Here is an 18,226-nt window from a genome sequence, read left to right on the forward strand (position 1 = left end):
AAAATTCAAAATCTGTAAATTTATTACTTGGCTATTCAGACCTTTTCTGTCTTAATAATTGATTTGTTTTCCCATGGTAAGAAAAAAATTACAGAGATGTGATCCTTTATTAACATACATTTGCTTCCCAAGGTACAAATTTCTTCTACATTGGGAGCATTGAGACTTAAATTTGGAATTGGATTATGGATGCTCTTGTAATTATAGCTGTAGCTTCTTATTTATTTTCATATTTTGCTTTAATTGCATCCTATTGAGCAAGTTGTTCTCCACAGGTAACCTGTATTCCTGGGTATAGTGTGCATAAGCATCCATGTGCAAACCTGAGTTTTTAAAGAGTTCCGTGCAGAGCTGCAGCCTTCCTAATCAGTGACATGTTTACAAGAAGTTGATATACATGGAAAAAGCCAGCAGGAGAAGCTCTCTTCCAGGGTCTGCATAAAATCAAGGTGGCCTGGCAGCTTAACCGATGTGTTTACATTTGGTTTTTAACACAGTTGAGTGTGTATGCTGTTTTTCATTACACGTTAATAAATGTGACAAAGACATTATCATAGCTTTTAAATAAAGAATACTTTGAAAATGGAATACAAGCCAAACATTTATGGAACCCCAAAGCACTTTCAGGAGGCCTTGGGATCCCACCGATGCTGCCAGCGCTCATTTACGAACATCTGGTTTAGATTACCAGCGCCATACTTTATTGTTCTGCCTCGCTTCATAGACCATTTAAGCCAATGTTTAGGGCAGGGATTCTTTTGGGTTATCTGAATCCATGCCTTGGCTTTTCTACTGGTCATAAGAAACAACCTTATTTAGTTTTTTGTGCTTTAGTTTTCTGTGATGAGACACTTCAAAATGTGTCTTATATGATATTAGGCTGGTTACATTTGGGTCACTCTGTAGAAACGAAAAGGCCACAGTGATGGGATATAATTGTTCTAATTTAGGAGAGGCTAAAAGAATCTTTTAAAAAAGAGGACTGATAGTATTAGGATTTTAATCTACACAAGGTGTTGTATAAGCAGCTTGCTTAATAACAGTTGGTCTTTTTATGGTAACATGTTTAGGTTTTAGCGGTATGAATGTAGCACACCTGTACTTACGTATTGGTGATTTGGTTTTGAACAAAAGAAGGCACATGGCTGAACGTTTCAGAGTTCTCTCTTCTGTTGGCAAGTATTTGAAGGAGGAATGGGAAGGGGCTAACAGACTTTGACTCCATGTAGAAAAATTCCTGAACTTCAGCCTATTCTACAAACCCTTAGGAACTGACAGTGTAAAAGTAGTTTTACCCAGGGAAGAGCCAAGGCTTCCAAGTAAGTTTAATCGAGGATTTTAAGAGGAGTTCCTCTCCTTCATCTTCCTCTTTCTCTTCCTCTTTCTTTTTCTTAAATGACTTTTTTGGGGGTTGCCTCCCTGACCCAGTCAGTAGAGCATGTGACTCTTGATCTCCGGGTTGTGAATTTGAGCCCCACATTGGGTGTAGATATCACTTAAAAATAAAATCTGTAAAATAAATAAGTAAATGACTCTTTTGGGCCACAGTACCTCCAAAAACACCAGGCCTCCAAAAACAGTAGCAGCTTAAAACTCTTGACAATATTAAGTATTGGTAACAAATGTAATTTCTAGGTGCCAAATGCACATGTGATCTTTTCCCCAAAAATGCTGGACTCAGAATCAATATGTCATCTTGAGTTTATTTCTTTTATTAGTGATAACGAATGACAGACACACATTTACCAGATGGGTAAAGGGGAATGAGCTAGGGAGAATATCCTCTGTGCCTATAAGAGTTATTCTTTGAACAAAGTTACCTGGTGCATTCCTGATTGAACTTGCGACCTTGATCTCATTAACACCTGCTCTAAGGAAACATGAAAGGGGAGCATCTTGCCAGCTGCATCTTTTTGCCTTCTGGGTAGGTACTGTAAAGATTGCCTGGAGTTAAGGGCCTGGAGATCTGTGCATTTTGAAATTTAAAACTATTCAAGGAATCCTTTAAAAATTTTTATTTGGGATCTACGTTACCGTGGTAGATCCGGTCATTGTTTTGGTGCACTTGTGTTAAAGATATTAAATATTGTTGGTTTCTGAGTTAAAGTGGGTTTTCTCTTGAGTGTGTGCCAATTTGGGAAAAATGTATCACTTCTGTCTATCAGTTTTTGACCATTGTACGACAGTCATCAGGGACATTTGCTGATTATTTGTATTGTAAATGTCTTTTCTAAATAATTGATTCCTGGGTTACTTTTGGGTGTCTGAAAGCAGGAGTAAAGAAACAGGCTAAAATACAACTTGAATTAAAAGGAAATTTCCATTCAAGAAATGGGAAATAGGGGCACCTGGGTGGCTCAGTTGGTTCAGCATCCAACTGTTGATTTTGGCTCAGATCATGATCTCACGGTGTGGGATAGAGCTCCTTGTTGGGCTCCGTGCTGAGCATGGAGCCTGCTTGGGATCCTCTCTCCCTCTCTCTGCCTCTACCCCACTCGTGCTCTCTCTCTCTCAAAGTCAATAAACAAACAAACATTTAGCAAAATAAGAATTGAGAAGTGAATAGATTATGGAATGTTCCCCCAAGTTCCCCAGTTTAATGCTGGGAAACTCGTTTTATAGTATTTTCCTTTTCGTGAGTACTCCATAAATACAATTAATGTAATGTAATTAATGTAAAAGCCCACAAAAAATTAAAGATACTTTGATGTAACATGGGTAGTTTTAATCTCATAAGATGTGTCCTTTTAAAGAAATTAAAATTTGATAGACTGTTTACTGACATGCTTGTGCTGTTATTTTTTCCAAATCAGTTTATTGTGCTTCTTGCAGGCATGCTTCTTAGTCATTTGAATAATTTAGATTAGCTTTGTATCTCAGATTTCGTTACTGGAAGTAGCTGCTTCAGATTGTTTCTGTGATTTGTATTTTGTAATTCTTTATAAACTCTAAGGACTGTGATCACCACTTAATTTGGTAATCCACAGAGGGTCAGTCCTTTGTGCTAGGCACCTTCAGTTACACTGTCTCCTTAATCTTCCTCGCAATGTGATAAAAATACGCATCCCCCTCTCTTTCATATGAGGAAAATGAGGCTCAGAGAGGATTCCTTTCTTTCATTTATTTAACAAATATTACTTGAGGTGCTGTGTGCCAGACAGTATTCCAAGTGCTGGGGTTACTGGAATGAAAAAGACATAAGTTCATGGATCCAGGAAATCACAAACTGACTGTGGAGTTCAGACTTACAGCTGTTTGATTCCAAAATGCTTGTTGTGTTTTCAAATTGAAGTTGGAGCTTTATTTGAAAATATTTTGGACTCACATTGTTTTACTATCTTTAAGGTAACTCTTACATGAAAAATCCTATGTAAATTGACATCTAGTGTTTTAATTTTACTTTAATTTGAGGATTTTCACAATCACAATTGAAATAATGTAAAACAATGTAAATTGTTTTAAACTTTTCCTGTCGTATTGGGGAGATGGAACATCTCACATAATAAGAATCAATGATTAAAAAATATTGGAACAGTTGAACAAAATCGACTTCTAGATCTCAGTTAACTAAAGTACAAGTGGGGATGGGCAGAGTAATCAAAAGACCAAAGATCTTAAGCCAGGAGTATATCAGACTCAAGAAAAACAGTTATGGTTTAGATGGAGAAGGTAAAAGAAAATGATTTGACTTAAATTTAAAGCACGATTCAGAGCTGTTATAAGGTCACAGATACACTATTGGTGGGAATGTAAATTGACCTCAGCTTTATGTAGAACAATTTGACAATACTAAGATCTTTAAATATATCAGTATCCTTTGATGCTGTAATTCTATTTGTTGAAATTTATTTTCTGGAAGGAAATACAGGATGTGCAAAATATATATTACATACACATGTACATGCACACTTGCAGTGTTCCTTAAATGTCCAAAGATAGGAAATTGGTTAATTAACGGTATATACAAATGGTAGAGCATGAAAAATATTTGAGGATATGAGAATAGTCATTATATAGTGACAAGGCAGGATATAAAACTGTATGCAGAATATAACTCCAACTTATTTTACATATATCAGAAAAATCAAAGGAAATATCTCAAAATGTTAATGATAGTTATAATGGGTAGTACAGTTATAAAGAATTTTGGTTTTCCTTTTTTTTTTTAAGTTTATTTTGAGAAAGAGAGAAAGCATGAGCAGGAAGGGGCAGAGAGAGGGGGAGAGAGAGAATCCCAAGCAGGCTCTGTGCTGTCAACAAGGAGCCAATGTGGGGCTCGATCTCACAAACTGCACGGTCATGACCTGAGCCGAAATCGAGTTTGACATGTAATCATCTGAGCCACCCAGACATCCCAGTTTTGGTTTTCTTGTATACAGTTGTCTGGGTAATGATCTTACAGGTACCTTTCCTTTGGAATAAGATGGAAAGTTTTGGAAAGCTATTCTCCTTGACTTCCAAGGCCTTTCCCTTTTGGGTTCAGGCTATATAATTGAAATATAATTGAAATTGCTTTTAAAAGCCTGATAGTTGAATGAGTGGAGTAACATTCCAATTAAAAGTGTTCTTTTTCATGATAAGGTTTTGAGCATTGGTGTATTTTACTTTCAGAGCTGTTTGTTTAGCTTGGTTGGTTAGAGCAAGATGCTAATGAGGCCACTGTCATGGGTCAATTTTCATGAAGGCCATTTGGCTTTCATTTGTTTCATTTCCAGATATTCTTTTTTTTTTTAATATATGAAATTTATTGTCAAATTGGTTTCCATACAACACCCAGTGGTCATCCCAAAAGATGCCCTCTTCAATACCCATCACCCACCCTCCCCTCCCTCCCACCCCACATAGCCCTCAGTTGGTTCTCATTTTTTAAGAGTCTCTTATGCTTTGGCTCTCTCCCCCTCTAACCTCTCTTTTTTTTTTTTTTTTCCCTTCCCCTCCCCCGTGGGTTCCTGTTAAGTTTCTCAGGATCATTTCCAAATATTCTTAACTCTTGTTTTAGAAGTAACTGATGGTGGTTGGGGGATGGTGGTGGTATAAATGGATTGATCAATATAACTCCACGACCAGAAAAACTGCAAAGACCATGGATTACTGAGTATTAAGTAGTTTTCTCTTTATCCTTGCATAAAGATAGCCTTTTGAAAAAAGCTTTAAATTTTCTGATCCAAATACCTGATGATGATTAAGAAAAGTATCTGAATTTTAAGACTATTGTAAGAATAATACCAAGATTATATACTAAGAGAATATTTTGGAGCTCAAAAATATCAGTCTTGAAGACTACATCTGGAAAATTTTCATGGAATGATAATACGTTTAAAAAAGATACATGATGCTGGGGCACCTGTGTGGCTTAGTTGGTTAAGTGTCCTACTCTTGATCTCTGCTTGGGTTATGATCTCATGGTTTGTGAGATTGAGCACCGTGTTGGGCTCTGTGCTGATAGTGCAGAACCTTTGTGATTCTCTTCCTCTTTCTCTGCCCCTCCCCCACTTGCATGCATACTCGCGCTCTCTCTCTCTCTCTCAAAATAAATAAGTAAATGAACATTAAAAAAAAGAAACATGATATTGTAACAATAGTTCTAGAAGTCTGACCTTTTTCTGCTTGTTAATCATTAGTCTATTAGTGCATATGTGAGTCAAGAGCCCTAAATCTTTTTGCTTCTTATTTACAAGTGGCTAAATGTGAGCAAATTCTAAAGAGATGAAGTTTTTAGTGGTAAAATATGTTACGGGAAATGATGTTAACAAGTAAAAATCAAAACCATAATATGGGTAAAAAATAAGTTGTAGTTAAATGTATGATGTTGTGGTGTTGTTGAACTGAGATGGTAGGATTTGAAATTCGTTCCTATTAAAATGACTAAGCTTGATGGGTACTATGGTTCTATATTTATTTACTGTCTGATTTTTCTGTTTTCTCATAGGTGATTGGTCTGTTGGATGTTTTTACACCTGCAAGGTCTCTGGAGGAATTCAATGATGTGTGAGTGAACCTTTTGCATTTGCCTTCCTTAGCTAGATGATGAATGGCAGTCTATTTCTATTCCTGTTTAGCAGTAAACAGACTTCAAAAGATTCTTTATTCCTGTCATCCAGCTCTTCTAGGGGATGGGGATGAACACAGAGATGGTATATTATGTGTGGTGTAAATCTGCATGGGAGGGGTCGGTGCCCAAACTCCTGCTTTGTTCAAGGGTCACCTACATAGTAGTATCTTCATCATTTTAAGGCACATTGTGAAGATTCAGTAGTGAGTCCTTGCAGAGTTCCATGGAAAGGAGTATAGGGAGTTTTGACTATGACTTTTGTTCTCACATTGACTGTCCCAGTTCTTAAAGAGACGCCTTTCCACGTTACATCATTAAATTTGCATCATTAAATTTACATCAAAAAACCAGGACCTGGTTTTATACAAGTTCTTCTCTCTTCTTTGTCCCACTTGCGTGTGGAAATGATACTAGACTTGCACACTCTTCTTTGAAGAACTGGATTTCTGTCCTGGGACAAGGGGTGGACCTCACGTGTTGAGAAAGCTGATGAATTGTGCTGATTCTCCCAGTTGTGACCATCTCTGTTGTGTCAAGCCTGCGACCCACCCTGGAAAACAGACCCTGAGATTCTCAGAAACCAGTAGTAGGGGCTTGGGAAAATGAAGCAGGAGAGAAAGCTGCTATAAGGTTATTTATTTAGGAGGTCACTACTGTGGGCAGTTGGGCTGAAAACTGCCAGAATCTTCTAGGAAGCAGTTTCAATGTACCTCAGATGGGGAACATTTATCCCCTGGCCCCTGACCCCATTGGCAAGGGTTGCTCTATGGGGAATTAATGACCTCACATGCCCAGGTTGCACATGTATGAGTTCAAGATAGATTCCAGCAGGTGTTCTTGTGCATGGAACAATCTACTGTAGCTTTCCCAGTATCTGAATTAGCACACCTCCCTCTCATCCCTAATTCACAGATACACTATGCCGTAAGAGAGAAGTAACACCTTAAATTCCAGCTTTATTGAAATGTAATTGACATAGAACGTTGTGTAAGTTGAGTTCTGATTATTTTTTTTTTAAGTTTATTTCGAGAGAGAGAGAGCAAGCACAAGTAGGGGAGGGGCAGAGAGAGAGAGAGAGAGAGAGAGAGAGAATCCCAAGCAGGCTCTGTGCTGCTAGCACAGAGTCCAACTCAGGGCTCAAAGTCATGAACCCCAAGATCATGACCTGAGCCAAAACCAAGAGTCGGATACTTAACTGACTGAGCCACCCAGGTGCCCCAGGTTCTGATTACAGTAAAACCTTGGATTGCAAGTAACTTGTTCTGCGAGTGTTTTGCAAGACAAGTAAACATTTCTAATAGATTTTAACTTGATAAACGAGCAATGTCTTGCAATACAAATAGTACATGATGCCAAACATCACATGATCACAACTGAGCCAATGGTTCTTGAAATTCCCTTTGATATACAAGTGCTTTGGACTATAAGCTTGTTTCCAGAAAGAATTATGCTCACAAACCAAGGTTTTACTGGATTTATAAACAAGAACTGAGTTTATCTCTTAGGAGGAAATCTCAGTACCACTTATTGAATATTTGCTGAGCAGAGTGTTAGAAAAAGCCTCAAAATAATGGAAAACACTACTCTTTGCCCTTGACAAATCAAAATCTTACTGGGGGAAGGAAGTAAATTTAAAACACATTTGTAATCAAGAAACGAATTGGCTATAGGACCTTGGACTAGTCATGTTGCCTCCCTGGGCCCCCAGTGGTTCTCTAATTAAACCTAATAGGCAAATGATGAAAATTGGGGTGGTTGACTTCTGAACCTTTTTTAATACTGGAGAATCTCGGAAAACAGAATGGTGAACCTAAGGTTGCCTTAAGAAAATGTTTCATTGTCTATTTTTCTATAATGTTTATATCACTGAAAAAAATTAGTGCTTGTCCAGGACTGTGGTTATTTCAGAGTTTTCCAAAGTCATTTCAGAATTTGCATAAGACACCAAACATCTTTGCCTACAATTAATTGCAAGGTTTGCAAATTTAAATACTTCTAGGGCCAACTAACATAAATGAGGCTCAGCATTATACAACTGGGAGTGGGTGTGTGTGGTAAAACAAAATACTGGTACTGTACTTCCTTAAAATAGTCAAATTCACATTAAAACAAAGCAGGCAGATAAAAACCCACTATTCTGGCCAAATCAGACGTGCTGAAGGCTAGAGTGGTTCTGTAGCCTGCCAGGTTTAGAGTAGGCTGTAATTTTGAACATGAATTTTTTTTTGTGCTAATTAATAAAATCTCTAGTTACTTTTCATATTTACAGTTGAATTTTAATCATGTGTTATGTGTATTTGTGCCTTTATGTTGCAGTTAGCATTTTTCATTTATCATACAATTCAAATACAATTTTCCTGAATTTGTAACTTCTTGGTTACTAGGCATTGTGCATACTTCATTTGTAAGACTATATACTTTTTTATTTTAAAAAAATTTTTTTTATTACGTTTATTTATTTTTGATAGAGAGAGACAGCAAAAGTGGGGGAGGGGCAGAGAGAGAAGGAGACAGAATCAGAAGCAGGCTCCAGGCTCAGAGCTGTCAGCACAGAGCTGGACATGGGGCTTGAACCTACAAGCCGCGAGATCATGACCTGAGCCGAAGTTGGACGCTTAACCAACCGAGCCATCCAGGCGCCCCAAGACTATGTCCTTTTTTAAATTTAAACTTTATTTTGAAGTAATTTCTGCCCCCAACATGGGGCTTGAACTCAGAATCCTGAGATCAAGAGTCACATGATCTACTGGCTGAGCCAGCCAGGCGCCCCTGTGAGAACATAACTTTTGAGAAAGGAACAATAGGTAGTGAGTTTTGGTCATTAGGAACAATGTGAATCTAACAGAGAGAGAGATTGTTTGGGAAATGTGGAGTTAAAAGATGAATATATGAAGCTGTTCTTGACTGCCATATGATGTCATACAGATGGCAAAATTTTGTAGTTTGGTGACTGAAAATCATTTGGACATTTCTCTTGGCTTCTTGATGGTAATGTTTGCTGGGAGGTGGCATGTATATGCATATGTATGCTTCAAATACTTAGTTCCCAATAGAAACCCAAAGAAATTATTTTTTAAAGTGTTTATTTACTTATTTTGAGAGAGAGAGAACACATGAGTGAGGGAGACAGGCAAAAGGAGAGAGGGAGAGAATCCCAAGCAGGCTCCACCCTCAGCGTGGAGCCCTATGCAGGGCTCAGTCTCACAACCATGAGATCATGACCTGAGCTGAAGTCAAGAGTCAGTCTCTTAACCAACTGAGCCACACAGGCACCCCAGAAATCCAGAAATTTTAAATGGCACTGGCCATTTAATACTTGATTAGAACCTAGCCCCTAGAGAAAGCTGCAACTTTGTGCAACAATATTGCCTTTTCTTGGGGGTGTCAGTTCTCTAATCAAGCTTATAGGCAATGAAGAGTCTTTGGACTCTTAGTGGGAACGATTTCCTCAAATTTCAGGAAAGCTGAATTGTCATGGTAAGTGGAATTTTCTACTGCTTTTTGCATTTTTTGTTTTTTACACCTTCACATTGCAGGTTTCTTATACCTGAGTTCCTTATCTCTGCTTAGTTCTTGAAGAGGAAATAGAAGGGTTTTAGAATCTGCTGTGATCTAGCAGAAGACCTTACAACAGGGTCAGCCAGCAACCATTGCTTCAGTGAAAACCAGTGTGCAAATTATCACCTTGTGTAGAGTTACACTTGATAAAAATGACTGTTCATCTAACAAGTGTAGCTTTTTTCCTTTAAAAATTTTTTTTAACGTTTGTTTTTGAGACAGAGACAGAGCATGAACACGGGAGGGGCAGAGAGAGGGAGATACAGAATCTGAAGCAGGCTCCAGGCTCTGAGCTGTCAGCACAGAACCCAACTCGGGGCTTAAACTCATGGACCGTGAATCATGACCTGAGCTGAAGTCTGATGCTTAACCGACTGAGCCACCCAGGGACCCCTAACAAGTGTAGCTTTTTTACGTCATTGTAAATAAAAGCTGCTGAGCATACTGCATTGGTAAAGAGAGTTTCTGGATTTACATTTAATCTGATTTCATTCAGTATTTGAACACCCATCCTATGCTAGGCACGGTACTAGTTTCTGAGGAATGTAACAGTAAATAAAGATAAGCATGATCTCTGATGATCGAGTTGAGACTCCTCATAGGAGAGAAGAAAATTTTTTTTTTTAAATTTTTTTTTTCAACGTTTTTTTATTTTATTTTTGGGACAGAGAGAGACAGAGCATGAACGGGGGAGGGGCAGAGAGAGAGGGAGACACAGAATCGGAAGCAGGCTCCAGGCTCCGAGCCATCAGCCCAGAGCCCGACGCGGGGCTCGAACTCACGAACCGTGAGATCGTGACCTGGCTGAAGTCGGACGCTTAACCGACTGCGCCACCCAGGCGCCCCAAAATTTTTAATAAACCATAGGCAGTGTGGTAGGTTCTGGAAGATCCTACATGATTTGTTCTTGTGCACTCCCTGACCACATCTAATATTCTTCCCACCCACTCTCTGCATCCGTCCACTCTGGCCTCTGTGTTCTTGCTTGAATATGGACATCCACATTCCCAGTGGGACCTTTATCCTGGTTTCTAACGTTGGCCTGAACACCCTCCCCACATATCCACATGACTGGCTCCTTCGTTTCTTCCAGGACCCACTCAAAGGTCTCTTCACCAGAAGCTCTTTTTCCCCTCACTAGCATAGCTTCAGCCTACCACCATCCGTGTCTACGCCTTACTCCACGTTGTTCTTAGCAGATGTTGCCATCCTGTATTTGTGATTGTGTCTCTTCTCCCTCTGGCTTGCACAGTCTAGTAGAGCAGGGAGTTTGTTTTCTTCCTTGTTGAATCTTTAAAGTTTTGTTTTTGTTTTTGTTTTTGTTTTTTTTATGTTTTGTTTATTTTTGAGACAGACAGGGCACGAGTGGGGGAGGGGCAGAGAGATAGTCGAATCTTTAGTACTTAGAGGTTTCAGATGAGGAAACTGTGGTCGAGAGAAGAACTGAATTCTGTAATACTACATATGAAATTGCATACAACTCAGGTCTTTTGGCTCTAAATGTATTTTTTTTTTTTCTAAATGTATTTCTAATGACATTTTTCTTGATCCAGGGCTGTGATTATTATTTGAAAGTCTGCCAGCCTTTCTTACTGGGTAGATACTATGATTGGTTCTGTGTAAGATGTCACAACTGAAGGCCTTCCAGTTGTATGTGGTGCCTGATTTTAATGAGACAAAACATAAATGTTTGCCTAAAATAACTAAAGGACCAAGTCAAATTTCTAATGTCGAAGCAACATGCAGGGTCTCAAGACACAGGAGAAACTCAGTAGAGGAAAGCCTCTAAACACAGTAATAATTGGGTCTGAAGAAATAGGTAAATATAGATGGGGCTTAGAGGTTGAAATTTATTCCAGACAGTCAAAGAAATGAAGAAAACGTGTCAAGTGTACAGAAAAAGAGATTTGATTGAATGGAGAATGTTAAAGGAGTTGATAGATAAGCATTGATTTTTGTTTTGTATTTGGATAAAAACTGTGTAAGTAAATTATGATTGATTGGCTTTTGTGGCAGAGAAGAGTTGTTTTCCTAATTTAGCAAATAAGCATTATCTGCTCGGAAGTAATGCTTTCCTCTATCACTGTGAAAGAAATACCCAGCCTCATTGTTTGGGCTTACAGAAATACTTTCATTCTTTGAAAATAGGCTGAGCACCCAAGATAGGTAATGCAGGAAGAGAAGCAGTCTGGGAGAAAGATGAAGGAGTTAACTGTATCAACGGTATATTTGCAACTTACTTCCTTCGCAGGTCTGCTGCCGACCTGCCGAGGGTAGAGAGTTGGTGAAACTCCTTGTAGCTGTCTTCAGTGACTTACATTTAATACCATTGAGTTTTTGTCTGATATGGTCAATAAGATGTCCCCCTTTTCTCAGATGAGCTAATTTAAAAAGGTAAAGAAGCTTCAGGGTCTGGCTTAGAGTTTGGGTCCTTCAATAAATCTTTCCCGGGGCGCCTGGGTGGCTCAATCGGTTAAGCGTCTGCCCTCAGCTCAGGTCATGATCTCACAGTCCGTGAGTTCGAGCCCCGCGTCGGGCTCTGTGCTGACAGCTCAGAGCCTAGAGCCTGCTTCAGATTCTGTGTCTCCCTCTCTTTCTGCCCCTCCCCTGCTCATGCTCTGTCTCAAAAATAAATTAAAAAAAAATTTTTTTTTAAATAAAAAATAAAAAATAAATCTTTCCCTTCAATTAACTCCTTCCTAAGTCTGGGTTGGGGCCCTCTTTTGTGTGTTCTCTAGCACCTTGATATTTTATAGCTCTAATCATGCTTTCTTAGGAGTTTATATTCATAAATGCCTTCCTCTCATCTAAATTCTGTAACTCCCTTTTTTCATCATTGCATCCCCAGTGCTCAACAATTAATATTTGTTGGTGGAGTGATTGAAGAAATAACCTTGTGCTGTCTTGTTTACAACTGGTTGATGATCTAATTTTCTGGTAGTATGCTCAGTATATTCTCTTTTGACTAGCTTTTTGTTTTTATACTGTAATGTAGACCATATAGTAAAATATTGAGTCCAGGTTTATTGATGCAGATAATTTAGAAGTCACCTCTCAGTGATCTTTGCTTTAAATGAGGAGAATAGTTTGTTGTGAAATAAGCTGGCTAAGCTGTCTACATGGCTGCTAAATGGTGCCTTTACTCCTTACATTAAAACCATCTGGTCTGCTTACCAGATAAGATCTTTGGCATGAGTATTTTAATGAGATGTATCTTCCTTGGTCCTACTAGTAATTCTATATGCATTGTCCTGAGTCATTAGATTCTGTTCAGTAGTAATTTAGTGCCTACTATCTACCAGATACTGTTCTAGTTTCTATAGATACTACAGGGAACAAAAATAATTTTGTCCTCCTTGAGCATTGTACAGATAGATAACAATAAACCATGAGCATAAAAAAAATTTAGTGTATTAGCAGGCAATAATGCTGTGGACAAAAAGAAAAGGTAATGTAGAAAGGGGAATTTAGAAGTGTGAGGGCAGGGTGTGAGATGCAGTGGCCAATGGCCTTCTCATTGCGAAGGTGAATTTTGGAGCAAACATTTGAAGGAGTAGAGGAATTAGACTCACGGATATTCTGGGGGAAGAGCATTCCAGGCAGGAGAGCATTCTAAGCAGAAAGAATAGCCAGTGCAAAGGTCCTGAGATAGAAGACTCCATGCTGAATTGGAATTTCAGCAAGGGGTCTCTGTGCCTGGAGTAAGGAGGCCAGTGTGGAGCTGAATGGAACAGGGGAGAGAAGTAGATGATGAGGTCAGAGAGATATTTGGGAACAGGGTGCTGGATTATGTAAGGTTTTATTCGGCCATTGAGGGGGTTTTTATCTTTATTCTAAAGGAAAAGGAGAGAAGTGATATGATCTGATTTTTATTTTTAAAAAATTACTCCGCTGCTGTGTTGCAAATAGATTGTAATGAGTCCCAAGGATCACTGGATGTATTTCAGAGGCTTGTGGTTACAAATTGTCAATCCCTGTGATTATTTTAAATACTTTGTTTAAATGTGGAAATATTTTTTTGCCTTGTGATGATTGCTTTATCAAATAGGACTAACAGTAGTAGACATGCCAATCTATAGATATGAGAGATTTTTTTTTTTTCTATGAAGATTTTTTCTGATTGTATCATGCTTTAAAAAGAAAGGTGGTAGGGGAGGAGTCTTGACAATTGGGTGTTATCGAAGAAGTGCTTAATAAGTGAAGTTCTAAAATGGGGCACTGTTGAGAGTACTGAAAACCTCTTAATGTAGAGTTCTGCCTTTTTGCTGGTACAGTAGATTTTACTTATGATCACTTTGGGAGATGGTGATTTGTGCTCTTTATGTTTGATTTAATTTAAGGGAGACCATCTTCCAAGGAAAGTGAAGAACAAGATTTGAATCAGGCCATGAAATTGTCTTTTCAGCCTTTAGACTAATAAAGTCCAATTTACTTAATTCATTTTTTTAAGTGCATTTTTTAAATTTTTTATTATATGAAATTTATTGTCAAATTAGTTTCCATACAACACCCAGTGCTCATCCCAAAAGGTGCCCTCTTCAATACCCATCACCTACCCTCCCCCCCCTCCCACCCCCCATCAACCCTCAGTTTGTTCTCAGTTTTTAAGAGTCTCTTATGCTTTGGCTCTCTCTCCCACTCTAACCTCTTTTTTTTTCTTTTTTTTTCCTTCCCCTCCCCCATGGGTTTCTGTTAATTACTTAATTCATTTTTAAAGATGGGAGCACTAGAAAGGGAAGAGAGGGACCCATGTCTCTCCACTGGCTGCAGCCTCTATGCTCACAGCTCAATTTGCCCAGAATCCAAAGGCCTCCTTGGCCAAGGGCTCCATCATGCTGGGTATTTTCATCCTGATGTTCTTTGCCATCCTGGGCCTGGTCATTCTGGCCTACATTCTCTGTCTGCTCTAGTGGCCTGCGGCTGCGATAGGGAGCCCTCAGAACCGTTCAGCAGGGAGGGAGGAAGCTGACTGGTCGAGCATCCTGCTTGGCTGACACACCAGTGGATCTTTGTTTCTGGTCATTATTTCGGCTCCTGGTCTCCAGGCCAACGCGGGGCCTCTTATCAACAGCAGCAACCCTGCTGCCCAGCAGACCTCTTCCAGAGCCTTCTGGATACGGTTAACCACTGTTAAGCAGGGGGCTTTTTGAGCTGGAGATAGAGGGTGTTGAGGACACAGCTGAAATGTAGACCATTATGGAGAACTGCTCAAACATTCATCTTGATAGCCTTTCTTTAGGTGTAAAGGCAACTGCTTATGATGCTAAAATATGTTCTTTCCTCTCCCTGTCACATGCGGGGGGGTCCCTTGTAAGTTCAAGAGCACATTGTCTATCTTCGTCTATGAAGTAGTCACTTTATCAGTGTCTTTACAGATTGCACAGTCTAAGGCTGTGTGGTATCCCTGTCTCACTCTGTAGCCAAAAGGAACTTGTCATTTGAATTTAAGATTTATCATAATTTTTACCACTCCATACCACTTGTGCCGTAGGTTCTCATTTAAAGAGAGAGATGGTTATATGGTCCTCATCCTTTGTGACTGGGTGAGTTATAAATTCTTGAAATAGGGTATCTATAACTCATCTTGTTATTTGAGAAAAATATCTCTCTTACCCTAAATAAATGTCTTTAATTTTGTCAAATATTCCTTTCATGGAAAAAAAAAAACTTTCAACTTATTTCTTTGTCCAATTAGGGTTGAGGAAACCATGTATTTTGGAATCCAGACGAGGCTTGGGCCCCAAATCTGTGGTAGTTAATTTCTTTGAAAAGTCCATCATAATTGTTCTACATTTGATTTTCCTTTCTAGCTTAAAAATAAACAGAGAGAAAGAAAAGATGACAACTAGATAGCATTCTGGCTTTCTCAAGTCAAACCTCTGTTAATTTATTTGAGGTATTATGAACACTGACAATAGTAGTCATGTCTTTACCAAAATGTAACTAAATTTGCTTTCCAGAGACAAATGCTGTAGAAATGTGGTTATCCATGAATGCTCCTTTTGGAATAGACTTATTCAAAATGTGTTCATCTACATTTTCTTCTCCCTTGTTCACCGTTTTAAAAGTTCATACCTCTTCCATAAACATTCAGTAACTTTGCATGATGCTTGCTTTTGTCCACTGTTGGAAGGTTTATTTTTGAAACCTTTCAGTGTATGATGAGCTGGAATTTGACAATTGGTTGTTGTGAATTAGTCTTTGGGATTCGTGGAAACAACATACAGTGATTAGGTTACTCCCTGCAAGACATTTCTGCCATGAATGCTTTTTAGTTTATTTAATTGTAGCCTGGCAGCAATGCATGATAGTTATTACTATATAGACTCGTTAATTTAATGTTTTGACAGTCTCACCCTCTACCTGGAAATTTTACTGATAAAATAGATGTGGTCTCTGATAGGGACAGTGGTGGAATATTCTAATTAAAAGCATGCTCTTTGTCTCTCAGGCTGTGCACTCAGTGGTCTTCTGGCTATATAGGATTTCTTAAAAATTTTTTTTTCTTAATGTTTATTTATTTTTGAGAGAGAGAGAGACAGAGTGCGAGCAGGGGAGGGTCAGAGAGAGAGGGAGACACAGAATCTCGAGCAGGCTCCAGGCTCTGAGCTGTCAGCTCAGACGCGGGGCTTGAACTCACGAACCATGAGATCATGGCCTGAGCTGAAGTCGGACACTTAACCAACTGAGCCATCCAGGCACCCCTGGCTGTATAGGATTTCTTAAGTCACTGGTAACCATTTAAACACAATAGTTATATTTGAAATTACTATGGTTGTTTTGATAATACTGCTTAACATCTTTGTGAACTAGAACAGGCATATTAGAGAGTTAAGATTTTTAGGTTTTATTTCAAGACAAATTAAGGGAGATTCTAAGTGGAATCATGTAGAACAATGTTCTCTTTGTTTACCTTTTCTCCTTAAAATTATTTTTTAAAATCGAGAGAATAATCCTTGTTCTATCCAAAGTCATAAAATGTAATTCTTTGCAAAACACTTATAAAATAGAAATTGGATTCTCTCTTCCTCAACCTGAGCCTTACATTTTGTCATAATTGATATTATGCATATGGCAACCATTATACTTGATCTTCTGGGAGAAGTCCTGATTTCAAAATATTAACCAGTTATTGATAACATTCTCATATTTGTCAGATTATGTGTTAGTTGGGGCTAAAAAAATACAGTGACTGTGATTAAGATGGAATATTGCTAGGCTTTTGCCAACTTTCTTCTTTCAGTAAAGATTGATACTTACTATCAAAGTTACTTACTTTGATACTTACTGTCAAATTACTTAATTGAGAATTATTATGGAAATCATCTAGAGATACTGCTTCCTTGATTATTGTGGCACTTAGAAAACTTTTTTTTTTTTTAAAGAAGATCATTCTTTTGACTTACATTTGAGGTCAAATGGAAGAATTTGGAAGCAGTATGTGCTGTGATTAAGACCATGGTCCTGGGTGCCTGGGTGGCTCAGTTGGTTAAGCATCTGACTTCAGCTCACGTCATGATCTTACGGTTTGTGGGTTTAAGCCCCTCATCGGGCTCTGTGCTGACAGCCCAGAGCCTGGAGCCTGCTTCGGATTCTGTGTCTCCCTCTCTCTCTGCCCCTCCCCTGCTTATGCTAGCTCTCTCTCTCTCTCTCAAAAATAAACATTAAAAAAAAAGTTAAAAAAAAAAAAAGACCATGGTCCTGAGAACAAACGGTTTTTGATTCAACCCTTGGTATTATCACTGTTTTAACCTTGAGCAAGTTACATATCCTTGTTCTGTTTCCTCATCAGTGAAATGGCAAGGCTAATGAGACTTACCTTATAGAGTTGTCGGGAAGAATACATGAGACACAGGCATGATACACAGAGCAAGCACTGACTACATTTGGTTGTTATGTTGAGCTTGGAACATCTCTTAAAAGAGAACTACCTTTAATGAAGCCTTTCAAAAAGTCCAGTTTACTCTTTAAATTACATTTAGAGTCTGCCCTTTCCTCAAGGACGTGTAATTGTGCAACCTTTAAAAATATGAAATGCTAAAGTCTTACTTTTATATCTAGGCTAAGTTCTTTTGATCTATGTGAAATTGGGAACTGACCATATCCGCCCAAAAGGGAAATTACGAAACAGGAGAAAAATTCAGTTCCTCTTTAAGGAGAGAAAGTAACAATATAATGTGTGGTGTGGTGTGATGTGGGGTGGGGTGTGTGTGTGTATGAAGAGAGATCGTGCACATATTTATATAACGATTAATAGATTTAAATTTACTGGCCTAGTCTCTTTTCCTCTAAATTTATAAAATATAAAAATAGAAATGAAATGAAAGCATTTGTAATAGCTCAACTGGTATACATTATTATTCAGCCTCAGGAACGAGTAGTGATTCTTACACAGTAGATAAAACCTAACTTGATTTTTAAAAATTCAGCCTTTTTACTGCTGATCTGGTTTTTATGTTCCCATAGCTGTGTAATACAGTAATGAGTGGGTAAGGCATTGCATCTAGAATATTTGTGGTGAACCTGTTGGACTTGAATGTAATCGTTTCCCTAATCTTACCACGTAAGGTTAATAACCAGGACCACACCTGTGCGGAGAGGTTCTGGAATGCCCCA

At 38.5% G+C, this 18,226-nt stretch overlaps 1 protein-coding gene across 6 annotated transcripts in view; it reads left to right on the forward strand.

Moving 5' to 3' along the window:
* The window catches only part of MAPK14 (mitogen-activated protein kinase 14), a 74,686-nt gene that overhangs the window by 26,059 nt on the left and 30,401 nt on the right, over positions 1-18,226 (forward strand). For all 6 annotated transcript variants that reach the window (XR_006202564.1, XR_006202563.1, XM_042938563.1 and 3 more), the window contains exon 3: positions 5,930-5,988. Coding sequence is in view for 4 of the 6 variants with exons in the window: in XM_042938563.1 (XP_042794497.1) it covers positions 5,930-5,988 (59 nt within the window). In the remaining 2 variants the exon portion in view is untranslated. The remainder of the gene's footprint in view (positions 1-5,929; positions 5,989-18,226) is intronic.

This window comes from Panthera leo, chromosome B2 (assembly GCF_018350215.1).
Source record: "Panthera leo isolate Ple1 chromosome B2, P.leo_Ple1_pat1.1, whole genome shotgun sequence".
Taxonomy (NCBI): Eukaryota; Metazoa; Chordata; class Mammalia; order Carnivora; family Felidae; genus Panthera; species Panthera leo.